The 27,582-nt window shown below is 57.9% G+C and overlaps 1 protein-coding gene across 1 annotated transcript in view; it reads left to right on the top strand.

The window, feature by feature from the left end:
- The window catches only part of DNAH1 (dynein axonemal heavy chain 1), a 93,123-nt gene that overhangs the window by 56,224 nt on the left and 9,317 nt on the right, over positions 1-27,582 (top strand). The window contains exons 27-59 of the mRNA XM_007174730.2: positions 11-174; positions 404-517; positions 1,268-1,456; positions 1,740-1,845; positions 2,559-2,672; positions 3,128-3,277; positions 4,773-4,859; positions 4,950-5,136; positions 7,358-7,449; positions 7,827-7,981; positions 9,437-9,614; positions 10,412-10,606; positions 10,695-10,814; positions 11,035-11,193; positions 11,353-11,457; positions 12,585-12,725; positions 12,870-13,030; positions 13,434-13,591; positions 13,949-14,122; positions 14,915-14,953; positions 17,450-17,628; positions 18,630-18,860; positions 19,534-19,730; positions 20,161-20,296; positions 21,218-21,426; positions 21,659-21,830; positions 22,827-23,018; positions 23,421-23,531; positions 24,331-24,516; positions 24,950-25,141; positions 26,556-26,723; positions 26,813-27,004; positions 27,183-27,314. Of these exons, the coding sequence (XP_007174792.2) occupies positions 11-174; positions 404-517; positions 1,268-1,456; positions 1,740-1,845; positions 2,559-2,672; positions 3,128-3,277; positions 4,773-4,859; positions 4,950-5,136; positions 7,358-7,449; positions 7,827-7,981; positions 9,437-9,614; positions 10,412-10,606; positions 10,695-10,814; positions 11,035-11,193; positions 11,353-11,457; positions 12,585-12,725; positions 12,870-13,030; positions 13,434-13,591; positions 13,949-14,122; positions 14,915-14,953; positions 17,450-17,628; positions 18,630-18,860; positions 19,534-19,730; positions 20,161-20,296; positions 21,218-21,426; positions 21,659-21,830; positions 22,827-23,018; positions 23,421-23,531; positions 24,331-24,516; positions 24,950-25,141; positions 26,556-26,723; positions 26,813-27,004; positions 27,183-27,314 (5,085 nt within the window). The remainder of the gene's footprint in view (positions 1-10; positions 175-403; positions 518-1,267; positions 1,457-1,739; positions 1,846-2,558; positions 2,673-3,127; positions 3,278-4,772; positions 4,860-4,949; positions 5,137-7,357; positions 7,450-7,826; positions 7,982-9,436; positions 9,615-10,411; positions 10,607-10,694; positions 10,815-11,034; positions 11,194-11,352; positions 11,458-12,584; positions 12,726-12,869; positions 13,031-13,433; positions 13,592-13,948; positions 14,123-14,914; positions 14,954-17,449; positions 17,629-18,629; positions 18,861-19,533; positions 19,731-20,160; positions 20,297-21,217; positions 21,427-21,658; positions 21,831-22,826; positions 23,019-23,420; positions 23,532-24,330; positions 24,517-24,949; positions 25,142-26,555; positions 26,724-26,812; positions 27,005-27,182; positions 27,315-27,582) is intronic.

The following is a 27,582-nucleotide window of genomic DNA, read 5'->3' as shown; positions in this document are numbered from 1 at the left end:
GCTCCTGCAGCTCAATGACCTGGTGGCATTGGTGCGGGGGAAGCTGTCCCCCATGCAGCGAGCCGTGCTGTCAGCGCTAATCGTCATCGAGGTCCACGCCAAGGATGTGGTGAACAAGCTGATCCAGGAGAACGTGGTCAGTGTGAATGACTTCGAGTGGATCTCACAGCTGAGGTGAGGAGGCAGGCAGTGTGGCCACGTCCAGGGCCAGAGCAGCAGCAGGAGGGGTCAGGGGATGTGGAGAGTCAACTACAATAGGGTGGTCCCTGCCGTCGGGGCCCTGGGGCAAGTTGGGCGCCTAGATGCCCTCACTCCTCAAAAGAAACGCCTCTCCCCTACCACATACCCTGCCCAATGGCCCGTGGTCCACATGGCCTGGGAACCTATCTCCCTGCAAAGCCAGGTACTACTGGATGAATAACAACCTGTACATCCGGGCCGTGAATGCCAAGTTCATCTATGGCTACGAGTACCTAGGCAACAGTGGGAGGCTGGTGATCACGCCCCTCACAGACAGGTGAGTGCCCCCCTCCCCACGTACCCTCCCACACTGGGCCCCTCCCTCCAGTTCTGACTGGCCCAGGAGTCCAGGGCCCACAAGGCGCAGTCAGTCCATCAAAGGTTAGGAGCTCAGCTTTCCGGTTTAAAACCAGCTCTGCCCGTCATGGGCTGGGCGACCTTGGGCAGGTGGCTCAACACCCCCTATGCCTCAGTTTCCTCTGCAGCTTCCTCAGGGTGGTTATGAGAGTTTAGTGAGCTGATGTGTAAAGCTCTTAGCACCTGTGTGGTGCTGAGTAAGCATCTAATGGGTGTGGGCTTTATTGATTTTATCAGTCAGATCCTCCTTTCAACACAAGAGAGGCATTGATCTTGAGAGAAACAACGGGCAAGTCCCTTTACAAAGTGAACACTTCTAAAGCAATCAGTTGTTTCCTCTGGCTGCCTGTATTTAGTAGCAGCTGGATTTTCAAATTGGGTTTTGAGGAAAGGAAGGGAAGAGTGGCCACAGGTCAGCCATCCTGGCAGGTCCCTGAGCCAAGTGCTGCAGGGCCATGGGGTGGGGGAGCACTGGTCAGGTGGCCAAGGGCTCCAATCCTGACCCTGGCAGCCAGGGCTGGGCCCGCCTGGGGCCCTGAGAATGGGGAGGAGCAGGAGCTGCCCCTCCACAGGGCCCAAGACGGTGGGGGATGGGGGCTCTCTCTCCTCGTGTCTGTGGGACTCCTGAGGAAGGTGCACGGCCCACACCCATCTCCTCTCACTCCCGCAGGTGCTACCTGACCCTGACTGGGGCCCTGCACCTCAAGTTTGGGGGTGCCCCAGCTGGCCCAGCTGGCACAGGGAAAACTGAGACCACAAAAGACCTGGGCAAGGCCTTGGCCATCCAGACCGTTGTGTTCAACTGCTCCGACCAGCTCGACGTCATGGCCATGGGCAAGTTCTTCAAGGGCCTGGCCAGGTAAGGCTGGGTGTGCAGGTGGCACAGACAGGGCAAAAAGGCTGAGCTCTCCCGGGACATTGCCGAGAGGAGCCTCACGGGATGGTGGAGGGGAGGGGATGGGATAACAGATGTCAAAGGTTCGGCCCCTGGCGGCCACTGGGACGGGGTGGTGAGCAGTGGGATTGTGGCTGAGCTGACGGAGAGCACCACTGAGGGCTTCCTCCCCAGCAGAGTCGGCGGGGGCCCTTGGAGGTGCCAGGGGACTCTGAACTCATATCCCCCCTCAACATTCTCCCCTCAGTGCTGGGGCCTGGGCCTGCTTCGATGAGTTCAATCGCATCGATATCGAGGTGCTGTCTGTGGTGGCGCAGCAGATCACCACCATCCAGAAGGCACAGCAACAGCGGGTGAGCCTCCCGGGGGCCACCCCTGTCCACGCCTCCCGCAACTGACCACGTTTTCCCTTCAACTATACCCGTCCCGCCCATGCCGCCTTGCAGCCCCCCAACACTGGTGGGGTGAGAAGCCAGGTGCTCAGGCCTGCCCTAAGCCCAGCCTCTCTCATCTCACAGGGGACTGGGCAGTCCCCCCCACCCCAGCAGAGCTGTCTCTGGGGGACTTCTGAAGCCAGTCGGGGAGCCCCATATCCTTACCCCACTCTGGGTACAGCTCCTAGGCCAAGCTGCAGTAGATGAAGCGGTCCCTCCCCACATCCTGACCCTTATGGAAAGTCCCAGCCATTTGTCCTTCTTCTAGTTTTGTTCAGGGTGGTCAGAGGTCTTCTCCTGGGGATAAGAGCTGGGAGGCTGGCAGGTGTCCTGACCCCAGTAAGGCCCTGGGTCCTAGTAAGGGCTGAGCTTGCCCAGGTCTAAGGAGAATCAGTGTTGGGAAATGGGGGTGGAAGAAGATATGTGAAGACCTCCAGGACCTGGGACCTGGGAGGCCACGGGTAGCCACTGGGACCAGAGGTCTTAGGCCAGATCCTGAGAGAGGAGCCAACCCATGGTCAGGGGTCCAGTCCAGGCTGACCAGTTATAGCCAGGATAGGGGCATCAACAGGGGATGAGGGGGAACATCCAGAGGATGGGGCAGGTGAGCCAACCCCTCCCTACCCCTGTAGGTGGACCGCTTCATGTTTGAAGGCGTCGAGATCCCACTTGTGCCATCCTGTGCTGTGTTTATCACCATGAACCCGGGATACGCTGGTCGCACGGAGCTGCCCGATAACCTGAAGGTGAGTTCAGGCCTAGGTTTGTCCAGGAGGCTGCTCAGGGCATTGGGAAGCATCAGAGCTGTGGCCTGGGCTCAGAGATGCTAAAGCACTTATGCAAGTACACACAGCTGCTGGACATCAGGGACTGTGCTTCCCCATGGCAGCCCTCCTGCCCAGGGGCCCTGAAGCCCACCCCCAGCCATGGAGAGGAGGGCCCAGGCTTGTCCTCAGGGCTTGGGAGAAGGTAAGGGGCATGTTCAAGTCAACACAAAGGACCGGTTTCTAATGGGCAGAGGAATCCACTCATAGCGGGGTATAAGCCTCAGCTATGGCAGGCGCAGTGGAGGGAGGATCCAAGCATCGGTGGGGGAGGAAGTCAGTGGAGCTTCCTTCAGAGGACCAGACAGTCCAGAGAGCAGGTGGTGCTCTGGGAGGGGAGGTGGCCTCTCCATTCACACGTATACCATGCGCCCCAGGCACTATTCCGGCCTGTGGCCATGATGGTTCCGGATTACGCCATGATCGCTGAGATCTCCCTCTACTCCTTTGGCTTCAATGAGGCCAATGTGCTGGCCAAGAAGATCACGACCACCTTCAAGCTGTCCTCCGAGCAGCTCAGTTCCCAGGTGAGGTCCTGCCCTAACCAGGTTCCAGGGTCTGAGATCTGCTGCCTTCCCCTAGCAACCCTAGGAGATAGGAATTACATCCGCACTTCTCAGCTGAGGACACTGAGGTCCTAAGTAGGCAGGAGCCTGGCCAGGCTCATGTGGTGCACAGGGGAGCTGGAGCAGGAGCCAGGAACAGATGCCCACCTGGGCTAGTTCAGGTGCAAACGAGGGTCAGCCAGTAAGAGACCAAGAGCCACACAATCCAAGGCTGGAGAGCAAGTGCACCTAGGTCTCGTGGGACCAGAGCGGGACAACTAGCACCCCCTCCACCCGAACCTCCCAACACCAGGGCCTTCCACTCAGTGAGCTGAGCCCAGGTTCTAGGGGCACATGCTGTTGGTATAGGCACCAGCACTGGCGGATGAGCTTTCCTGTTTGGCTCCAGTCTCAGGCAGGCTCCCCCTTGGCAGTGGCAGAGACGAGCCCTAGCTCTGGGCTTACATGCTACCAGCTTAGTTTCGTAATGGTTCCAAAAAAGTCCCTGGTGTCACCCTAATGGGCTCTCTTTAGGTGACCTGCTCATGCATGAACACCCATCACTGTGGCTTGGGAGACCATACTGCCTTTGACCAGGTGGGGCCCACCGAAACCCATGGGCTAGAGGAGCATTCTGTTACTGGGAAAAACAGCAGCTGTCCACAGAGTGCACCATAGGTGCCAGCGCCTCCACACACCCTTCTTTCTAACCATCCACTTTCAAAAATGTACCCCCTCAATAGAGCAGCTATCCCCACATGGTTCTGGAAATGCAGTCAACCCTTCCCAAGTGCTGATGACCCAAAGCCAAGCCCAGTCTCTTCATCCAGCTCCAAGTCCAAGATTTCTGGGAAATGTGCTAGTCTGTGGGTCAGGTCCAGATGTAGCTTCATGGTCTCGGCACCATGAGGCAAAATGATAAGTTTAACTATTTCCAACACACCTGCTATATAATGGAGAGAAACAGAACCAGAGGCAAAAGCGGGGAAAGCCAAGGTAGTACGGCCGAAAGGGTGGGTCTGGAGAGATATGATGAATGTTAGAAGGAAGCTCAAAGGCCATCGAGGCAAGTCTGCTTGTGGCACAGATGGGAAACTCCTTCATTCCCTTTTTGAACAAAACTTGAGTGCCTCCTGCCCTTGGCGCTGTGCTGGGACCACAGGGATTGAGCCATGACCAAGGCAGACTCCTCACCCTCAGGGGCCAAGAGGCAAGCAGGGGTGCAGGATAGGTAACCTGGTAAGGGGAGCGGGCCACTGGGGCAGTGAAGTAGAGGGCACCACAGGAGCCCAAAGTGGGGCACCTGGCCCAGGCTGGGGCATGCAGGTGGGTGCAGATGGCCTGCAGGGGAAGTGACACTTCAGCTACGAGCTAGGCGATGAGGCACGGCCAGATGTCAGGTGGGAGACAGTGTTCCAGACAGAAGACCCGAGAGGGACAATGCTCAGCCACCCCTCCTCCTGTATGGTGGTGACAGGATCACTATGACTTCGGGATGAGAGCTGTGAAGACTGTGATCTCAGCTGCCGGGAACCTTAAGCGAGAAAATCCCAGCATGGATGAGGTGAGCTGCATCCAGAGGTGCCTGGGGAGTAGGGCTCTAGGGAGGCTCTGGAGCAGCTAGAGGGGTGTCTGACCTGGGCCTCTGCTGCAGGAGCTGATTTGCCTCCGGGCCATCCGAGACGTGAATGTGCCCAAGTTCCTGCAGGAGGACCTCAAGCTCTTCTCTGGGATCGTGTCTGACCTGTTCCCCACCATCAAGGAGGAGGTGACTGACTACGGCATCCTGGACGAGGCCATACGCAAGGCCTGTGAGAAGAACAACCTCAAGGACGTGGATGGTGAGCCCCTGGCCCTGCCGTCCTGTGTTGCCAGAGGAGGGCTGGGTCCGGCCACCCCAGGTTGCCGTCCAGCCTCAGGGTCCCTCCCGCCTGGCCAGGCATGTGGCAGGCTGGGGCTCTCTGCCCCTATCTCCGCTGGGACACTTCAGGTGGTGGGAGTCTAGGGAAAAACTCTCCTTCACTCTCACATTCAACACTTCTGACACCAGATGTATGGGGTTTTACCCCACGCTCATCAATTCTCGAACACAGCTGTGTTCTACAATTCAATTCAATCCTGACATTAATCAGAGTTAGCACAGACCCCACAGGTTACGGGTTCAGTCCCACAAGACTGCCCCCACTTCAGATACTAGTCGCAAGTACTGGGTCCCCAGGTTACCCACAGCCTCTGTCCTATTTGGCTACAAATCTGATGTTCCCATGACCCCCTCCTCTGGCTTGATCATTTGCTAGAACAGCTCAAAGAACTCAGGGAAACACGAACGCTTGCTGATTTATTATATAATAAAGGATGTGATAAAAAGGATACAGATGAACAGCGGGATGAAGAGATACATAGGGTGAGGTCTGTCCCTGTGGAGTTGGGGTGAGTCACCTTCCCAGCCCATGGATGTGCTCACCAATCCAGAAGCTCTCCAAACCCTTATTTCTGGGATCTTTTTCTGAGGATTAATCATGCAGGCATGATCACTTATTAACTCCTCTTTCAGACCCTCTCCCGTCTCCGGAGAATGAGGGTGGGCCTGAAAGTTCCAAGCTTCTTCTGGTGACCAGTCCCCTCCCAGGAGTTCACCACCAAGAGTTGCCTCATTAGAACATAAGATGTTCCTAACACTTGGGAAATTACACAGTTAGGAGCTCTGTGTCAGGAACCAGAGACTAAGTATTGGAACTTGAAGGTTCTCCAAGCACCCCTATTTACAAGGGTTTGAGAAGCTCTGCATCAGGAACCAGGAACAGAGACGATACAGAGATTGCCTGTTATTTCACAGTGGGGAAGCAGGTGCTGCCCTTCCTCCCCGTGGAGGAGCAGTCACAGCTTGGACCACACCCTTGGCCTTGTTACTCCTTGACAGAGGCTCTCCTCTGCCCCATCCTCACCTGCTTGGGGTGGGAATGGGGTTTGATGTCTGGGTTGGGGGAAGATGGTGAGCCTATCCACACCCCTGCCCTTCACCGTTCTTCATTACAAATGCGGCCCTAAGCACCGCCCCTGGCCTGCTGAGGCCCCAGCAGGCGAGTTGAATGAAGCCTCACAGTCTTCTCTCCCTCACGGCCTTGGGGCAGCTTTGCCAGCACCAAATAACTGGACCTTGTCCCTTTGGCAGGGGCTCCCAGACCTGCATAGCTCTCCTGGACCCCTCTTCTTGGGCTAAAGTGATGTGCTCATTCCCTACCTGTGTGGGTCTGGCCTGCCACTGCAGCAGGCACCTGCCCCTACAGCTCTGGTCTTGGTCAGTCAGAGACCCTGACTGACACCGGATCTTTTTAAAATTTATTTATTATTTATTTTTGGCTGCATTGGGTCTTTGTTGCTGCACGCGGGCTTTCTCTAGTTGTGGTGAGTGGGGGCTACTCTTCTTTGGGGTGCGTGGGCTTCTCATTGCTGTGGCTTCTCTTGTTGCGGGGCACGGGCTCTAGGCACGCAAGCTTCAGTAGTTGTGGCACGCAGGCTCAGTAGTTGTGGCTCACGGGCTCTAGAGCACAGGCTCAGTAGTTGTGGTGCCAGGGCTCGAACCCGTGTCCCCTGCATTGGCAGGCGGATTCTTAATCGCTGTGCCACTAGGGAAGCCCCTGACCCTGGATCTTGTCCCTGGGATTTTGCCTCGTGTTGGCCAGCACTTCCCTGGGGCTGTGCTCTCAGTAGGCTGGGTGGTTGCTTTGGAGCTGAAGTTGATTTCGAGGCCTGTGACAGTTCCTCGCTGAGCAAGCCTGTGCCAGCTGGACACCCAACCAGTGGATGTTAGGGAATAATAGTCACAGTGGAAATAATGGCTGGCCATTAGCAGAGAATTCCTGCTCTGTGCCAGGCTCTGTGCTCAGGGCTTCACCTGCCTCTACCTATGAGGTAGGTACTACTGCCATCCCCATTTTACAGATGAGGAAACTGAGGTGCAGGGAGTGAGGTAACCCATCACAGGTCACACAGCAAGCTAGTGGCAGAACCAGGATCTAAGCCCCCACTCTGATCCCTGGGTTCCCTGCCATGTCCTTCCAGGATTCCTGACCAAGTGTATCCAGCTGTATGAGACCACGGTGGTACGGCACGGCCTCATGCTCGTTGGGCCCACAGGCTCTGGCAAGAGTAACGTAAGTGTTCCCTGTGCTATACAGTAGGTCCTTGTTGGTTATCTATTTTAAATACAGCAGTGTGTACATGTCAGTTCCAAACCCCCAATCTATCCCTCCCCCCCACCCTTTCCCCCTGGCAACCATAAGTTTGTTCTCTATACTCCAGTATAAAATAAAAATTAAAAAAAAAAGACTAATATAAGTGGAGCCTAGCTGGGCAGCCCAGTGCCCAGACAGTGGGCCTGAGGGCAGAGCAGCCTCAACAGGGGTCTTGGCCCCCACTCGTGCCTCCTTGGCCTTTAGAATACCCTCCTGCCCGCTGTGACCCACAGCCCACTCCAGCCCTGCTCTCCAGGGAGCTTGGAGGCTCACTCTCAGCTGGCCCTTCTCCCCAGTGTTACAGAGTCCTGGCAGCTGCCATGACATCGCTGAAAGGGCAGCCGTCCATCAGCGGCGGTGTGTACGAGGCCGTCAACTACTATGTGCTCAACCCCAAGTCCATCACAATGGGCCAGCTGTACGGGGAGTTTGACCTGCTCACCCATGAGTGGTGAGTGGCCTGGGACCCCTCCAGTGACCGTCCTGCTCCCAGACCTTTGCAGGCTATGGGCCGTGGGCCGCGACCCTCCCTGAGCCAAGTGGAAGGTCGGGAGCTCCAGCTTTGGAGCCCAAATGCCTGGGACACTACCCACCACTGCACTTCCTCACTGAGTGACCCACCTCACCCCCTGGACCTTTGTCCCTCATCTGCAAAGTGGGGATAAAAATGACACCATTATTATGGAAGATGGCTGGGACAGTGTAGCACATGCTGAGCTCTCAGTACATGTTGACTTTTGTTAGTACCCACGAGAGGCTGGTGGTCTCTCTCGGGGCCTCTGCTCCTGGGCTGAGACGTGCATTTTAGGGGAAGTGCACCAAACTGGGAGATGTCAGCACCTGAGGGTTTTCTCCAGGGCTATTCTGTCTCTCCAGAGAAGTCTCCAGTCTCCTGCTGGGGTGTCTTCTTGGTCCCAGTGTCCTGGAACCCAGTGGGGGATGGGCACTGGAGAGGGGCAGTCACCCATCTTTCTGAATGTGGGCCTGTCTAGCTTCCCCCATTTCTGGTGAAGGGTCTCACCCACGCCTACTCCAGGCTCTTGTGTGGGTAGGTGGGGGCCTGGGGATCAGACCAGAAAAATGCCCTCCTACCCACCCCCTTCCCTGGCATTTGGTGCCTCTGAAGTCTGAGGCTTCTTGGGTTCTCTGGCAGGGACTAGATACATCTCATGACCCTGCTTTCTCTGCGAGGTCATTTACCCCTTCTCCATCTCTGTCCGTCTTCCGGGACTGTGTGGACCTCTGTTTCTGTGTTGCCTCCTCCCCCATCTTCCTTTTCTTTCTTTTTTTTTTTAAATTCCAGGACACTGTAGTTTTTTTGTTGTTGTTTGTTTTTTGTAAATTTATTTAATTTTGGCTGTGTTGGGTCTTTGTTGCGGTGTGCGGGCTTCTCATTGTGGTGGCTTCTCTTGTGTGGAGCATGGGCTCTAGGCGTGTGGGCTTCAGTAGTTGTGGCACGCAGGCTCAGTAGTTGTGGCTCGTGGGCTCTAATGCACAGGCTCAGTAGCTGTGGGGCATGGGCTTAGTTGCTCCGAGGCATGTGGGATTTTCCCAGACCAGGGCTCGAACCCATGTCCCCTGCACTGGCAGGCGGATTCTCAACCACTGTGCCACCGGGAAAGTCCCCTCATCTTCCTTTTCTTTTGGGGATATTACTCTTCATCCTCCTTTAATAGAACTTTAGTGAGGACTCAGCAGGGAGAGAATATAAGCACACATTTTCATTACATTTATTATACCAAAAAGTCCCATTTTCCTTACTGTAATTGTTAAATGAATGAAGATATTTAAGAAAAAAACAAAAGCAGAGCAGGGCCAGCCTGGATCCAGGTTTCCCTGGGAGCCAGCTGTGCTTGCCGCCCTGCCTCCCCTGCACCTACAGCCCTCTCCTCCCTGGTGGCTGCAGGACAGATGGGATTTTCTCCTCCCTCATCCGGGTGGGGGCCATCGCCTCCGACACCAACAAGAAGTGGTACATGTTCGATGGGCCGGTGGACGCCGTCTGGATTGAGAACATGAACACGGTGCTGGACGACAACAAGAAGCTGTGCCTCAGCTCCGGGGAGATCATCAAGCTCACAGAGGTGTGTCCGCCTGCCTGCTCACTCTGCTCTCCTCCACAGCCCAGGAGGCCACACCACGCTAGCCAAGCCTCATCCCCCTCCACCCTTCCCTCTTGGGGCCACAGCGCCCTCCCCATCCCCAGGGTCCTGTACCGCAGGCACGTCCTACACAGCTGCTCGGTGCTGCCCTTTCGGCAGACCCACTTTCTGTGATGCTCCGAGCCCAGGGCCAGGACAACTACCCCAGCTCCTGGTTGATGCTGTCTTGTGCCTCCCAGGCCCATTTGCAGTCATATCGGCCCAGTCTGGGTTAGGCATACTGGCAACGTGCCTGGAGTCTGGAGAACATGGGAACAGCTGCCTGGTGGGAAGTGTGGGGCAGTTCTTAGAGAAGGAGTGGTATTGCCTGAGCCTAAGAGCAGCCAGTCTCTTGAGTCCTTCTGAGAACACCTGGAGGTCAGTGTGACCCTGTGTCCATGTACACAGGTGCGGGGCTCTGGAGCAGAGCACACAGCTCCCATCGGATTTCCCCAGGGCTCTAGGGACCCCAAAATGCCCTGACCCGAGGCTGGCCAGAGGGCTCCCAGGAATCTCCTGACTTAGACTCCTTCTTGGCCTCTGGAGAGGGCTGTATTATCAGCTGAGGGCCAAAGCGTTCCTGCATTTGCCCCCACCCCAGCCCTGTTCCTGGCCCAGCGCCTGCCCCGTGGCCTGCCCACAGTTGCAGGATGGGCAACCCCTCCCCATGGCCCTGCAGCCCTTTCCCCTGCCGTGGAGGCTGGCGGCTGGCCCACTCACGCAGTTCATCTTGGCACCAGGCGATGACCATGATGTTTGAGGTGCAGGACCTGGCAGTGGCCTCCCCAGCCACAGTATCCCGCTGTGGTATGGTGTACCTGGAGCCCAGCATCCTGGGGCTCATGCCCTTTGTCGAGTGCTGGCTGAGGCATCTCCCTGCCTTACTCAAGCCCTTTGAGGAGCAGTTCAAGGCCCTCTTTGTCAGCTTCCTGGAGGTGAGTGAGGCCACGGTGTGGCAGCCCAGGTGGGGCAGCCAGGTGCTATGGCCACCAGCCACAAGAGCTGGGTGTCCATCCCCTGCAGGGGTCCATCACTTTCGTCCGGTCCTCAGTGAAGGAGGTGATCACCTCAACCAACAGCAACCTGACCATGAGTCTCCTCAAGCTGCTGGACTGCTTCTTCAAGCCCTTCCTGCCTAAAGAGGTGCAGCTCTGAGCAGTGGGCTGGGGGCCTTCTCTCCTCACCTGAGGGCCCTGAATCCCAAGTCCAGCTTCCTGGAAAAGAGAATCAGATTGGCTCACATGGGTCATGGGACACCCCGTCCAGTCTGCTGCAGACGCAAAACTGCGGCAGAGGCCAAGGGTTGCCCCCCACCCCCTGGCTTCCTCAGGCCACTTAGTTCTGTCCCCGCCTCTGTCCCCAGGGCCTCAAGAAAATACCTCCCGAAAAGCTGAGTCGCATCCCAGAGCTGATCGAGCCCTGGTTCATCTTCTCCCTGATCTGGAGTGTGGGTGCCACAGGGGACAGCGCCAGTCGCATCAGCTTCAGCCACTGGCTCAGGATCAAGATGAAGACAGAAAACGTGAGAGGCGGCAGCTCCTGGGCTGGGGTCCAAGGTCTGGGATGCGTACGCTGAATGCTGGGTGTTTTGGGGCCGTCCCCCAGGCCCAGGCCCTCAGAAACAAGTAGCCACACAAGCCACCGGGTCTCACCTCCTGGTTTTCCCCCTGGTCCTTCGCAGCTGACCTTGCTCTTTCCGGAGGAGGGGCTGGTGTTTGATTACAGGCTGGAGGACGGAGGCATCAGCAGCACCACTGACGATGAGGACGATGATGAGGGCAAGCAGGTGACTGCAGACCTGCCCAGGGAGGGCCGGCACAGGGAGGGCCCCACTGGGTGGTGGCTGTCCTCCTCGATGAATAGTGACTGCAGAGAAGAGGCTGCATTGATGGTCACAGGTCTCAGGCTGGGGTTATTTGCATCATCTCCTGAATCCTCACAGACCCACAGGGTGGTTATTATTGTGCCCATTTCCCAAACAAGGAAATTGAGGCTCAGAACTATCGCGCCCAGCTAGTTGGTGGCAGAGCTGGACTTGAACCTGGGACTGGGAGTTGTCGGAGTGCCTCCCTTCCCAACCATACACACTGCCTCCCCTGTGTTGATGCTGAGCCCAGGGATTAATCAGCTCAGTTCTACTTAAAAGCCCCATTTGCCCAGGGGCTGGGCTCCTCAAGGGTGGGGGAGTAAGGCCCCATGGCCTGTCTTGATGTCCCCATTTCTCCTCTTAGCCAGCGAGGGTCCCATTAGCCTACACTCATGGGATCAGGACTCCAGCCCAGAAGGAGGAGGGGCCAGAGAGGCATCTATAGAGATGATTACTGCATAGGGTCCTGCTGGGGGTCTCACGGGGCACGTTTGAGTCTAACCATCAGTACCGTTCCCAATGGGACATTTGGGTTTGACCACAGTGAACACCCCCATCAAGGGAGGTCTGCAAGTTGAGTCAGGGCTGTGGGTGAAGGGATGCGTGCAGGTGGGGATGGTGGGGGAGAGCGGGCCAGGTGACCTCTCAGCATCTAGGTGATGCCAGCCCCATGGTTCTGGCCCTCACATGCTTGGGTAGCCTAAGCTAAACAGCAAAGACCTTTGCATTCTGGGTTGTCCAGTTCCCAGAGTACTTCCCTCATGCAGAGGCCCAGAGACTGGCCCCACTGAGGTAGCTGGATGCAGGGAAGCCTTCACTTGGGGAGCTGTGTGCAGAGAGCTCCCCATTCCTGGAGGTTTGTTCTGGGAGTCCCCCACCCCGTGCGGAGAGTGGGCACAGGGCTTCCTGTTTCTGTCAGAAGCAGCCCCTCACCTGGACCCTCTTGCTGAGTCCCAGCAGTGCCGCTCCTTGCCCTCCTGGTGCACTTGGCCAAGGGTGAGACGGGGAGAGGCTCCAGGCCCACCCTGTGCCACCTGTGGTTCCAGGTTGCCTGGGTGAAGTGGATGGACTCCTCAGCTTCGTTCACCATGATGCCAGATACCAACTACTGCAACATCATCGTGCCAACCATGGACACCATCCAGATGTCCTACCTGCTAGACATGCTACTCACCAACCACAAGCCCGTGAGTGCCCCTGCCATCCCCTGCTTCACCCCACCCCAAGGCCTAGGTCAGGAGTGGCTGGCTCCCACACTGACAGGGCGGCAGCTCGTGCTGCATGCTGGGCCCTGTGAGAGCGCTCTGACCCTGTGCCCCCCGCTCTCCTAGGTGCTGTGCATCGGGCCGACGGGCACAGGGAAGACCCTCACCATCTCCAACAAGCTTCTCAAGAACCTGCCGCTGGAATACATCAGCCACTTCCTCACCTTCTCTGCCCGCACCTCAGCCAACCAAACCCAGGACCTCATCGACAGCAAACTGGACAAGAGGCAGGCACACTGGTTCCTTCCTGGGTCCCGATGTCCCCCAGCCTGGCTCGGCCAGCTGCTGTCCCCCCTCCCCTCCCGGGTGGCCCTTGGGCTCACTTGCAAACTCCTCTGGAGCCTTCTTCCATCAGGAATCCCCGCCGAGCCCTTCTGTGGGTGCTCTCCCTGGGCTGGGCACTCGGGCGGGACTTGTTATCCATCTGCCTAGAGGCAAGACTCAGAGCAGCCAGGTATGATGTCCCAGGACGCTCAGAATGGGACAAGGAGTTGCTCAAGAGGCCCAGCAATTCGGGGTAGCCTGAAGTTAGTGAGGGCTTCCCAGAGGTGGAGCTGCCATCCTGCCACCCTGGATTCCCTGAGGACCTGGTACCCGTGGGTGCTGGGCTCACACAGCCCCTTCCCACAGGCGGAAGGGCGTGTTCGGGCCGCCCCTGGGGCGCAACTTCATCTTCTTCATCGATGACCTGAATATGCCGGCCTTGGAGACATATGGCGCCCAGCCGCCCATCGAGCTGTTGCGCCAGTGGATGGACCACGGTGGCTGGTATGACCGCAAGATCATCGGTGCGTGCCGGCCGCCCGGGCCAGCGGGGCGGAGCTGGGTGTGCTGGGCAGGGCCAGGGCCTCACCCGTTAGGCGCAGTAGGCACAGGGCCTGGGCCCACCGGACTCACAGAGAGTCCACGGAAGTGTTTTAATGTCTTTTAAAATCAAGGAGAAAATGAACTTCTAGGTCAAAGAACATTTAAAATGCATAATATTAATATATTTGTCTATGTACCAATACTGTGGTGAATTATAATTTTTAATATATATATTTTTTAATGGAAGAGGAGGCCCAAGAAGGCAAAAGTGCCCAGGGCCTACAAAAGTCTTAATGTAGCCCTGGGCAGGGCCTTCTGACTTCCTGCCCCCACTCCAGGAGCCTTCAAGAGCCTGGTGGACATCAACTTTGTCTGTGCCATGGGCCCCCCCGGTGGTGGCAGGAATACCATCACTCCACGGCTGACCCGCCACTTCAACTACCTGTCCTTTGCTGAGATGGATGAGGTCAGCAAGAAGCGCATCTTCTCCACCATCCTGGGCAGTTGGATGGGTGAGTATCGGGCAGGAGTTGGGTAGGAGGCCATGGGCTAGGGCAGAAGCCTCGGCCAGGTAAGCCACACCAAGGACAGCTGGGCAGCACTGGGAAGGGCCGAGTGGCTGAACCACTGACATCAGCCCTGGCTTCACCCCTTACTCAGCTATGTTACCTTTGGCCAATTCATGAACCTCTCTGAGCCTCAGTTTCTTCATCTGAAATGGGTGATAATATTAGTGCCCAACACCCGGAGTTGTGAAGGTTAAATAAGACACTGCATGTAGAGCATCTAGCAAGAAGCCTGGCATGTGGTAACTGCGGAATATATGATTTATACATATGTATACATGTATTTTCATCCATATAAGTACACGCATATATGGTAGAAAGGCTAGTGAAAGGATGTTACTTTTGTAAATCAGGAAGTGCCACCAAGATAGAATGGACAAAATGGTCCTGATCTTCCATGGAGCTTGAAGAAAAGTCTGTCCCAGGATGCAGTTTCCCCCAACCAGTCCACTTCTTACATAACACACACTGACCTTTGAACTCCACTTGGCACTGTGCCAGGTGGTGGGTAATGGGAGTCAGGTCTTCCCTCCTCTGGCCTGGCCTGCCCTGCCCCCCGGGGCTATAGGCCAGAACTTGCCCCCATGCCCAGCTTGGAGGTGGGGGCCATGTGGCTCTGAGGAGGGGGGTGATGGTCAGTGGCTGCTCTGGGGCTGCCCAGCTGAGCACAGCCGGTCAAGGTGGGCAGCAAGGGACCCACCTAACTCTGAGCCCCGTGTCTCTCCCTCAACCCTCTAGATGGACTCCTCGGAGAAAAGAGTTACCGGGAGCCCGTGCGTAAGTGCAGGCCTGGGCAGGGCCTGGGAAGGCCTGGATGGGGCAGGGGCACTGGTTCCAGGGGGAGCCCTGGACTCCAGTTGGATGTCGTTGAGGCCGGGTCCCAGGGGCCACAGTGAACCATCCTCAGGCTCCTGAGGGGACCTCGGGCCACTGCTAGGTTGCCCAGCACCGACGGCCTGCATAGGCTCATTCACCATTACATGGCCGGTCAGTCTTTCAGTGCCTGGGTGAGTGTCCGACCCATAGTAGAAGCAAGGTGAATGCAAGTTGAATGAATGAATAAGGAATCCAACAAAGTCCCACCCTGTGTGAAGAAGCAGAGGCTGTGAGGAGAGGACATGAGCCTGGAGCCAGGAGCAACCTGAGCTTGTGTTGGGCGTCCCCCGTGTGGCAGCGGATCTGCTGCTTATTGCAGCAGGGTGACTGGCCGCTCCAGACCTCCTCAGGCCTCCATATCCACTGCTGACCTGCACCCAGGCCTCCCTGGGCCCTGTCTTCTCTCCTGTTCCTGTGAACAGATTTCCCTGCTCCCGTATGAGGCCAAGCCCACCTCTTAGGCCTGAGTCCCATCCCCTATTGTCTGCTTGACAGCCACTGACATCAGTGTTCTCTTCTCCACTGGGCCATTCCATCAGCGTGAAGACACGCCCCGATTTCTCCCATCTTAAGAACAAAACACAAAACAAGCCCCTCTCTTGGCCCCTCCCTACCCCCTCCCCCAGCCTTGGCTCCATTTCTCTGTCACCTTGAGAGCAAAACGCCCCAAGAGCATTTTCTCCTGCGGGCACCAGCCCTCCCTCCCACTTTCTCTTGAGCCCCACCAGTCCCCGGAGAGGGCTCTTGTCACCAGCAGCCTCACGGCGTCCAGACCAAAGGTCAGCTGGGTCTTCACCTTTCCCGGGCTGTCAGCTGTCTGTGGGGGTCACCCCTCCTCCTCCCAGTCGCCTTCCTAGGTGGGCAGGGTGCTTACTCTCAGCCTCTCCTCCCTCTAAACACACTCTTCTGCGACATCATCATCCCACCCTGGCGATAAACCCCTCAGTGCGGATGCCGCTGAGTCTGTGTGTTCAGTCCAGACCTCTTGCCTGAACCTCGGACCCACGTCTCCTCTTGAATGTCCACCGGGCGTCTCAGGCTGAACATGTCCAAACCCGAGCCCCTGACCCACCAGCACCTGGCGCTCCACTCGTCTCAGCTGATGGCCACTCTGTCCTTCCACTCGCTCAGGACAAGGGCCTTGGCACCATCGGGACTTGCTCGCTCTCTTTCTCTCTCAGGAGGTCCTGCTGCCTCTCCCTCCAGAACCCGCCCTGAATTGTGCTGCTCAGCACCCCAGCCCTCACTCATAGACCACTGCAGCAGCCCCCCACACCCCGGTCTCCCTGATTCTGTCTTCACCCCCTGCATCTGTCTGTCTGTCTGGAGGTCTATCCATCCTCCACTTGCAGCCAGAGGGACCCATTTAAACGCTGAATCAGATCACATTCCTCCTCTGCTCAACCATCTCACGCAGACTAGAGCCCAGGTCCCGGCAGTGGTGGGCACCCCTCGTCACTGTCTGCTCTCACCAACCCCTTGCTAAGTCTTTAACCCCCCCAGACATGCCCGCCTCAGGGCCTTTGCCCTGGCCATGCCCTCTCTGGAACACCTTCTCCAGTTCTGAACCTGCTTGGCACCTTAAGGCTTTGGGTCTCTGCTCAAGTGCCCTCCTCCGCAAGGCCTCCCCAGCATTTATGTCAAATCCCCCAGCCCTGGCTCTCCCCAAACCTCTCTCCACACATTCTCCATCGCCTGTTTACTGTCAGTCGGTTCAGAGTCTGTCTCCCCCCAAAGAAAGTCAACTTGTTGGGGGTGAGGAGCGTGTCTGCTGGGGCCACCCTCTGTGCCCAGCACCTAGAACAGTCCCTGTGGTAATGGGTGAGCCCGCTTTGGGGCTAGTGAGCCGTCCTGCCCCTTCTTTGCTTCTTTCCCTCTTCTGGGGGCTCCCTCTACCCCAAATTCCCACTGACAGAATTTTGGTTCCCAGCAAAGAACTGGATCGTTTTCAAAGCACAAGCAAATAGGTTATGTTAGTGGTGAAAATGCAAGGGGGTGATAAGCCCCCAAGGTCATGGCTGAGCCCCAGGCCTCCATGTCCACTGTGGTGCACTCCTGAACCCCGTGTGGGCCATGCAACCCTCCCCATGCACAGCTCAGAGTGGCATGTTTCAGGTCTGGCCCCATTAGTGTTCTCAATTCCATGAATGTGTCCCAGTGCCCCAACATATGGACAGGCTATATCAGTGATAAGGATATAAAAGGGGGGAGCTCCGGGTGAGAGATTCCTCACCCCATGGTGGGGGACACCAGGAAAACCTTGCTGGGGAAGTAGCATCCGAGAGGGCTGCAGAGTGGGCAGAATCCAAGCATGCAGGCTGGGGAAAGGCGTGTGCAGAGAACACAACACCGGATCTGCAGGGGCTGTGACCCAGGGCCACTCTCCTGTTCCCACAGCCGGGGCCCCCAACATTGCCCACTTCACGGATCCCCTCGTGGAAGCCACCATCATGGTGTACTCCACCATCACCTCCCAGCTGCTGCCCACCCCAGCCAAATCCCACTACACTTTCAACCTGAGGGATCTCTCCAAGGTCTTCCAGGGCATGCTCATGGCCGACCCGGCCAAGGTCGAGGTGAGGACCGGTGGGCCCTCTCCCCAGTGTCCAGCAGTGGAGTGCCCACACTGCCCTCACAGTCCTCCCTGGTTTTAGGCCTTCCTACCCAAACACTCCTCAGCCTTGATCTGGCCAGGCCCTTGGGCAGGGGGTGGAGCTGGGGACACGGCAACAAGTACCAAGCCCCCAGGAGCCCTGCCTTCATGCAGCTGAGTCCCATCTTGCAGGTGAAATCCACGCCTAGAATGCTGGCTGTGATGGGATCACACAAAAGCAGGAGCCAGGGCATGGCAAGGGAGGGAGGGTTCCTGATGGAAGCCCTGTGTGTGAGAAGATTGAGGGGAAGAGTGAGTGGTACCAGGTGGAAGGAGCAGGAGTGCAGCGGGGAGCAGTGTCAGGTGTGCTGGGCAGGCTCTGTGGGCTGCAGGGGGAGAGAGTCCTGAAGGTGATGGGAGCGGAGGGGTGGGTAGGGGGCAGATTTGCACTTTGGGATGGGGAATGGATGGGTCAGTGTGTGGGCCCGGCGTCAAGGGCGTAGTGTGAACAGGACAGATGCCAGCCCTGGCCCTGCCCAGCTATAGCCAAAGGAGTCGAGAGAAGAGCTTTGGGGCTTCCTGAGGGCGGTCCCGTCACCCAGGGAGAGGCAGGGAAGTCAGCATGGAGGTGGCAGCAGGATGGGGGTAGAGTCAGAGGGAGCTTTGGAGTCAAGTGAGTGGTTAGATGTGGGGTGTCGGGAAGGTATAAGGAGAATCGGGCATTCCTCTTGGGCTTGGGGTTTGGGGAGCTGTGGGGACCCTAAGAGGGGAGAAGCTAATTGAGCTGGGAACCCCGCAGGCACAGCTGGGCCTGGAGCTGGGGGTGGAGAGGCCCAGGCGTCAGCGTGTGGACTCCACCCTCTGTGGAGACAGCAGACACCCAGGGCCCTGGCCGGGTCTTGGTGGGAGAGCCAGGCCCAGGTGCTTTGAGAGGTGGCCGAGGGTGTGGGGCCGAGAGCAGGCACTGACGCTGGGCGGCCACAGGACAAGGTGCAGCTGCTGCGCCTGTGGTACCACGAGAGCTGCCGTGTGTTCCGCGACCGCCTGGTGAACGAGGAGGACCGCAGTTGGTTTGACAAGCTCCTGGAGAGCTGCATGGAGCAGTGGGAGGTGGCCTTCGAAGAGGTCTGCCCCTTCCAGCCCATCCTCTACGGGGACTTCATGTCGCCAGGCTCCGACGTCAAGTCCTATGAGCTCATCACCAGCAAGAAGAAGGTGAAGGGGCCTGCTGGGGCCCGACCCCCAACCCCCGGGACCCCGGCCCTCTGCAGCCACTGCTAAGAGACCACCACGCTCTGACCAGAGGGTCGGACACTGGTCTGGAAGGCCAGCTCAGGGACTTCAGGCCAGAAGTTGCCTCTCTGAGTCCCATCTCCTTGCCTGTCAAATGGGCGCGGTAGGCCCCGCTTGGCCCTTTCCTGAGGACAAGTCTAAGGTTCAACTGAGACAGGCTCTGTAAACAGGGACACACTATGCCCATTTGAGGGACTATTATCCCAGCCACAGAGCCGCGGCAGGGCCCCGGGCGCTGCGAGTCTTGAGTCAAGACCCCAGGGTGGCAGGATGAAGCTGGAGTGCGGGGCCTCCTGTTGGTTTCTTCACACAGACCCTCACCTAGCTCCCAGGAACTCCCACGGGGCCCCAGGTCGGTACATCCTGGTGAGCCCTCGAGGCAGCAGGCAGGTCTCTGACCCGACCCTCAGGCCTTGGGTGTGTCCAGCGGGTCAGGCCTCATCCAGGCAGACCCGGCATCTTAGGGCCAACATCCCTCTGTGCACAGAGGAGCAGGGCTGGCCGGGGGGACGGGGTGTTGTGCCCCCTTGGGAGGGGCACAGTGCACGGGGACAGAGGGAGGACCCCGCTCTCCCCGTTCCCCCACCGCCGCCAGATGATGCAGGTGATCGAGGAGTACATGGAGGACTACAACCAGATCAGCACAGCCAAGCTGAGGCTGGTCCTCTTCATGGACGCCGTGAGCCACGTCTGCCGCATCAGCCGCACCCTGCGCCAGGCGCTGGGCAACGCGCTCCTGCTGGGTGTGGGCGGCAGCGGCCGCAGGTCCCTCACGAGACTGGCCTCGCACATGTGAGGGCCCCCAGGCGTGGTGGGCAGTGGGCGGCCGGTGGCAGACTCAGTTCCATTCATGTTCTTCCACATGTTCTATGCTGAGGCAGACGCACCTGGCCCACGGGCTTCTAGACCTGGGAGAGTAACCTGGAGTCGAGACAGCAGCAGTGCCCTGTGATGCTGCAGGGACGGGGGAGGGGTAGCTGCAGGCATCCAGGAGAGATTCCTAGAGGAGGTGGCCATGGGCCTTCTCTTCTAATCAAGGCTGGGAGGATGGAAGGGAAGGGCATTCCAGGCTGAGGGAGCAGCCTCAGCAAATGTCTGGAGGCAAGAGAGCAGGTTCAGGGTTGCGGGAGTCAGCAGGTCTGCCCAGGATGGGAACAGATGGCTGGGGTGCGGCGCTTGGCCTCAAGCTCTGGCATGCCTCCACCCAACCACCTGTCTCCAGGGCCGAGTATGAGTGCTTCCAGATTGAGCTGTCCAAGAACTATGGCATGACCGAGTGGCGTGATGATGTCAAGAAGGTCTTGCTCAAGGCTGGCCTGCACAGCCTGCCCATCACCTTCCTGTTCTCAGATACCCAGGTGCCACCACACGGGCAGTGGGCGGGATCCAGGGTGGGCTGGATACAACCCACCCCAGTGTGGCATCCTGGAAGGTGGTCAGTCCTTCATGCCCACGTCACTGTCAGTTGGGGTGGATCTTGGGAGGAATGGCTGGGACCAGGGGGAGGGGGCCAAACCTAGCCTGTCAGGGCTGGTGGGAGACATAGATCATTACTATGCCCCGAGGGTAAAGAAGGCCCCTGGCACCATGGCTGACCACAAGTGGGACCACACTCACTGGTCAACGGCTTCCTACCTCAAGGACCACAGGACTTGTGCCTGAGGTGCTGTGCCTATGGCCCCCTTCTTGGGGCTGCTCTGTCTGGAGCTCCCTAGATGAGGCCTCTCCCCAGGTCTGAGAGAAGGAGAGGTTGTGGGTCCAGGGCCTCAAGACAAACAGGGCAGTGCTTAAACCTGACTGGTGGTCGGGACTGGGCCGAAGCTGAAGCCCTGGAAGGCTCCCAGCCCTACTCCTATCCCCCGGGCTCCCCTTACATAGTCAGGCAAGTGAGGGTGCCCTCTGGCACTGACTAGGCCCTGGCCACATGAGATGGGTAAGGACCCATTTCTGCCTGTGGCCTGGTTTTCTCCTGTGAGTAAACTGAGATGTAGAGAGGCCTGGCAAGAGAGGAAGAAGACACCACATCTCCCACCCAGGACCCAGGGCCCTTCCACAGCCCAGCAGTGATGTTCAGAGTCTCTGCTGTAGGACAGGTCTGGGTGTGAGTCCTGGACCACGACTTGTGTGGTCACTTGTGTGACCCTGGGCTTCTCTGAGCCTTAGTGGCATGGTCTGTGGAATGGGGCTCCTGTGAAGGTCCAGTGAGACCATGGTCATGGAGCGCAACACCCAGGGGCCATCAACAAGGCTCAGCTCCTCCATCCCCATCTTCCCCCCAGATCAAGAACGAGTCCTTCCTAGAGGACATTAACAATGTCCTGAACTCAGGCGACATTCCCAACCTCTACAACACGGACGAGCAGGACCAGATTGTCAACACCATGCGGCCCTACGTCCAGGAGCAGGGCCTGCAGCCCACCAAGGCCAACCTCATGGCCACCTACACCGGGCGTGTGCGCAGCAGCATCCACCTGGTGCTGTGCATGAGGTACAGGCGGCCATTGCAACCTCGCAGGGACAGTGGTTTTAGGTGGGGGGGCACCTGGGCCTGCCACAAGGGGAAGTGGCCTGGGTCTGGCCACCATGCCATTGGGTCCAGGCTGCTCTGCTGTTGTGTCCTGGCTGCCATGCCACAGGGCTGTGAAATGACCCTGGGTCCTGGGTTCCTGGGGGGTGTAAGTCTGTGTCTCAGGGCCTCATTTGGACCCCCACCTCCCCAGCCCCATTGGAGAGGTCTTCCGAGCTCACCTAAGGCAGTTCCCCTCCCTGGTCAACTGCTGTACCATCGACTGGTTTAATGAGTGGCCGGCAGAGGCCCTGGAGTCTGTGGCCACCATGTTCCTGAACGAGATCCCAGAGCTGGACGCCACCCCCAAAGTAATTGAAGGACTGGTAGGTATCTTGGTGAGGAGCAAGCCCTTGTGGGGGACTGTGTAGGTTCGGGCTTGGGGTCACCAAGGCCTGGGTAAGAGTCCCAGGCCCACCACTGATGGGAAGCCTTTGGGCAGACAGCTTTGCCTGTCTAAGCCTCAGTTTCCTCATCTGTATAATGGGAGTGCCACAAGGTTGTTACGGTGACGCAGGAGGCTGGGCACACAGTTACACAGTCACTGTTTATCTTATTCCCTGAGGGCTCCATGGAAACTTTCTTTAAAGAGCCGCCTGATATAGGGACTTCCCTGGTGGACCAGTGGTTAAGATTTCACCTTCCACTGCAGGGGGTGAGGGTTCAATCCCTGGTCGGGGTGCTAAGATCCCACATGCCTCTGTGACAAAAAACCAAAATGTAAAACGGAAGCAATATTGTAACAAATTCAGTAAAGAGTTTTTTTTAAAAAATGGTCCACATTAACAAACAAAGAGCCTCCTGATACAACCCAGAGACTACAGATGGGGTGGGGGGTAGATTTGTCTGGTGTAGCCTGAGAGAGTGATGGTCACCTGGGGGCCAAGAGCTAGGGTGAGCCCATTTCTGCCCAGCTGTGCTGAGGCCTTGGGCCCTCCCTCCCCACATCTACAGCCTCCGAGAGGGGCCCCACCTTAGGGCTTTCTGAGAGAGGCAGGTCATAGGGGCTGTGATAAGAGCACTGGGCCAAGAGCTGGGACACACCTGGGTCCAAGTTCAAAGTGAACTCTGCCCTTGACAACTGTGTGAACTTGAAAAAGCCCCTTGATTTCTCTGGGTCGTGGGATTTTTCGTCTGCAGAATAGGTGACCTTTACCTGGAGGTCATGAGGATCATAGGAGAGAGTGAGTGTGAGGGCCGTTGAGGTTCCTGCACGTGGCTCCCTCCCCAGAACCAGGCTTCAGTGGCTTCAAGGGCACCCTGGTGCCCCATCTTTGCTGGGGGCTCTACAAGACTGGCATCAGTGGTCTGCTCCCTCACAGATTCAGGTTTGCGTGTATATCCACCAGTCAGTGGCCAAGAAGTGTGTCGAGTATCTGGCCGAGCTGGCCCGCCACAACTATGTGACCCCCAAGAGCTACCTGGAGCTGCTCAATATTTTCTCCATCCTCATCGGGCAGAAGAAACAGGAGCTGAAAACCGCTAAGAACCGCATGAAGAGTGGCCTCAACAAGGTGGGCCGGGGTGGGGCCTTGTGGGCAATGGCTAGCTGCCCGTGGTTCTGCCCATGCAGTCTCAGTCCTGACCCCGGAGGCCCAGCCTGGCCTTTCAATTGGCAGCCCACAGTGTTTAAATGGGTGGCTTCCTCCCTCACCAAAAGAGCAAAAGCTGCTGGCCAAGGGCAAGGCCAAAGCTGGTCACCCCAAAGATTTTTAGGGGACTGCTCCCTTCCTCTGGGTCCACTGGGCAACCTGGGGGCCACTGAAGCTGCTGGCCACAGCCTCTCACTCGTGAATGAGGGCGGCCCTGCAGGGACTTCTCCCCTGCCCCCTCCAGGCCTAACTCACTCTCTGGTCCCCATCACACCGTCACACCGGATTTCCTCTCTGTGCCCCCTGCCGCCTCCCACCCCCCAGCTGCTGCGCACTTCAGAGGATGTGGCCAAGATGCAGGAAGAGCTGGAGATTGTGCGCCCCCTGCTGGAGGAGGCTGCCAAGGAGACCACGCTTACCATGGAGCAGATCAAGGTTGGGGGTGCTCCTGGCCCCCTCCCTGACGGCTGACCACGTCTGAGGATGCTCGGCATCCCCATGCAACCACAAGATCCCTAGCTGCCCGGCCTCACAGGTTGCTTAGCCTCTTGGTGCCCAGTTCCCTCATTCAGTCATGTGTTCATTCAACAAATGCTTGCGCAGAACCTATTCTTTGCCAAGTGCTGCACTGGGCAGAGGATATGGTGATGAGCAAGACAAATCCAAACCCAATAATCACAACACGGACTGAGCAGGAGGGCAGCCACAGTTAGCGGTGCAGAGTCTGCCTGAGTCTCCCTCTAAGATCCTCTGAGTCTACAAGAGGGCCCACATTTGAGGGCCAGTCCTCACAGCAGCCTCCGCAGGTTTGCATATTCATGATGGCAGCTTTCTGGCAGAAACAATCATGTCCTGCTCTACAAAGGCAGTGGTATTGAAAATTTTTCCAGCAGATGGAAAGAAAGTGACTTGTGGGAGGGGAGTGCCTTTCTCTGTTCTGCATGGAGGTGCCCTGTGGGTGTAGGGGGTCCTGCCCATGGGGCAGTTATGCTCAAGCATGTAAAGCCCTGAGCCCCATGCCAGGCCCACGATGAGCACTCAGGATTGGAAGGGGTTCCTAGCACTCCTAGATCTCCATGGGCTGTCACAGCCGAGAGGGTCCTTAGAGAATGGGGCATCCCAACCCTCATTTCCTTCCACCTGGGGAGACTGAGACAGAAAGGAGAAAGGGGAGGAGGGCACACCTGTCCCTGACACGGGCCATCATTGGGTCCTCCCTACTTCTGGTTCCTAGGTGGACAGAACCATTGCTGAGGAGTCCCGGAATTCAGTGCAAGCAGAGGAGATCAAGGCCAATGAGAAGGCCAGGAAGGCACAAGGTATTGCTGACGATGCCCAGAAGGATCTGGATGAGGCTCTGCCCGCCCTGGATGCAGCCCTGGCCAGTTTGCGCAACCTCAACAAGAATGATGTGACCGAGGTGGGTGGCTAGGCACCTCCCAGGCTTTTCTTGGCATCCCTCCCTGGAGCCCTCTTGGGTTCTGGCCCCTAGGCCCTCCCTCTACATATCCCTTGAGGGTCATGTGTCAAGAGATGAGGGCAGAACTAGAGCTTGAATCCAGCTGCCTGCCCTTACCTCCTTGTATCAGCCCCCAGGGCCCGGGCAGGTGCATGAGGAGGGCTTTGGGCCTTGAGAACTGAGCGTACAGGGCCTCGTGGCCAGGCCTGGGTATATGGGGGAGCAGTAGTTGCCATAGGCTAAGGCAGACCTCGGGGGATCCCCAGGTGTGCCCTTGGTCTGTAGCGGTAGGGACTTGGTTGGTGGGGCCCACCCTGTCTGGCGGCTGTCCCTGCCTGGAGGTACCCACTCCGTGATGGACCTCCCCCTTCCCCACTCTTGGCCTGGCCCACAGGTGCGTGCCATGCAGCGGCCACCCCCAGGTGTGAAGCTGGTCGTAGAAGCTGTGTGCATCATGAAGGGCATCAAGCCCAAGAAGGTGCCTGGAGAGAAGCCTGGCTCCAAGGTGGATGACTACTGGGAGCCAGGCAAGGGGCTGCTGCAGGACCCCGGCCGCTTCCTGGAGAGCCTCTTCAAGTTTGACAAGGTGAGCGTGCCAGGCACCCGGCCAGCTGGGAGTGAGTGAGGGCAGGACCCAGCTGGGCAGAGAAGTGGGGAGAGGAACTGCCCCCCCCCCCCAGCGCTGGGGCTTCCGTCCTATCTCACTCTGCCTACAACACACGCAGCCCTGTGGCCACAGAGCTGATGGGGCCAGATCCTGGCCCAGAGAAGCTGTCCAGCTGGTGGGGGCAACAGACAGACCAACCAACAGATGGGTGTTGAGGAAATCAGGACCTGGGAGGTCTCCTATGCCCATAGGACATCACCCACAGTCACTCCAAGGCTCCGCAGCCTGGAGATTCTCTCTCCTGCCCTTTTCTCCCTGAAACCCCCATGGCGCTGGCCAAGACCTTCCCTGGCTGCTCAGTCATCGCCTCTCCCTCAGCCTCAACACCTGAGGTTTAGTGCCTGTCTGTCTCTGGATTTCTCTGCCTTCCTGTCTATCTGGGGTTCTCAGTATCCTTGGGCATGCGCTCTCATGGGGCTGCTTAGGGTTAGGTCAGCCTGGAGCCCGCAGCCCTCTTGGAGGGCCCCTTTCCAGCCCAGAAATTAGTCCCACGCGGGCCGCCCCACCCCCCCACCATGTGTCAGTGTTGGAGCCCTGGGCACGTCCCAGACTGCACTGGGAGGGCAGAGACAATGGCCCATCTCAGTGACAGCTGGACTCTGTATGGACTTCCCCATCCCTCTAATTGAGCCCAAATCAGGAGGCTCACGGCCAGCACTGAGGTTCCCCTGGTCCCAAGCTCTGACCTCTGGGAGCTCATGAACAATACAGATTCCTGGGCTCATCCTGAATTACAGAGCTGGATTCTCCCAGGGTAGGACAAGCGCTCCAAGAGTATGGTAAGCTCTCGGGATGGGGATTATTACATTTGAACGTGAGCCGGGGTGGGCATCAGAACCACTCACTCGTCTCCATATAGGCCAGGAAGGAGCCCTTGTCTCTAAATGGGTTTTAAATGGGGCCTGCATATTATCAGATCTTCTTTTTTTTTTTAATTTTAAATAGTTATTTATTTATTTAGGCTGCATCGGGTCTTAGTTGCGGCATGCATGCGGGATCTAATTCCCTGACCAGGGATTAAACCCGGGCCCCCTGCATTGGGAGCGCGGAGTCTTACCCTCTGGACCACCAGGGAAGTCCCTGTATTATCAGATCTTGAGGTTGTGTCATTTCTTGAGAAAGAAAAATCTCTGATCATATTATTTGAAATCCTGGAATACAGAAGATCCTCTTCTGGCCAGCTTTTGTGGGTTGTGTTTATTCCCTAGGGAGGACACCTGTACTGAGGCCTGCACGGGGCATAGCGGCAGGAGCAGAATGCCCCTCAGCCCTGCAGAGCCTTCTCTGTCCTCCCTGGGAAGCAGCCCCCTGAGCCCATGGTTCCCATCCCCAGGACAACATTGGGGAGGCGGTGATCAAAGCCATCCAGCCATACATCGACAATGAAGAGTTCCAGCCGGCCGCCATCGCCAAGGTGTCCAAGGCCTGCACCTCCATCTGCCAGTGGGTGCGCGCCATGCACAAGTACCACTTCGTGGCCAAGGCCGTGGAGCCCAAGCGGGTGAGGGCTGGGTAGACCTGGGGGGCAGGGGAGGGGGTGTGGGCTCCTCTGGGCACCAGGAAAGCTGGTCCTGCGCCCTCTGCCCACAGCAAGCCCTGCGGGAGGCCCAGGACGACCTGGAGGTGACACAGAGGATCCTGGAGGAGGCGAAGCAGCGCCTGCACAAGGTGGAGGATGGCATTGCCATGATGCAGGCCAAGTACCGAGACTGCATCGCCAAGAAGGAGGATCTGGAGCTGAAGTGTGAGCAGTGCGAGCAGCGGCTGGGCCGCGCCGACAAGGTGCGAGGGCCTGTGCTGTGGCCTGTCCCCGACAGGCTGGAAGGGCCCGGGTGGTAGGGGGGTCCCAGGGTGGCTGTCCACACACCCCACACCGGCCACCTCGGGGACTGCGCCAGGCAGGGACACCCAGGCCCCCGGCCCAGCCTCCCAGAACCCACCCCATGGGCTGTCCTTGCAGCTCATCAACGGACTGTCAGACGAGAGGGTGCGCTGGCAGGATACGGTGGAGAACCTGGAACACACGCTCGACAACATCTTCGGGGACGTGCTGGTGGCTGCTGGCTTTGTGGCCTACCTGGGCCCCTTCACGGTAAGGAGCCCCCGGCCCCGCCTTGAGGCCTCACCTCCACGAGGGGTGGCCTGAGGGCGGCTCTTTTCTCACTCATTCAACAAGCACTGCTCAGGCGCCCCGTCTGAGCCAGGTGCTGTTCCAGGCACTGGGGATATGGCAGCTCACAAAACAGCCAGAAAACCTGCTCTGGTGGGGCTGGCCTTCTAGAGGGAAGTGTGAGCTCACAATGCCGTGCTTGCTGTGTGCCTCTCATTCAATCCTCACAGCTGCCCTGACGGGTGGGCAT

This window comes from Balaenoptera acutorostrata, chromosome 10, assembly GCF_949987535.1.
Source record: "Balaenoptera acutorostrata chromosome 10, mBalAcu1.1, whole genome shotgun sequence".
NCBI classification, from domain to species: Eukaryota; Metazoa; Chordata; class Mammalia; order Artiodactyla; family Balaenopteridae; genus Balaenoptera; species Balaenoptera acutorostrata.
The sequence above is the reverse complement of the archived record's forward strand: the minus strand, read 5'-3'. Positions and strand labels throughout refer to the sequence as shown.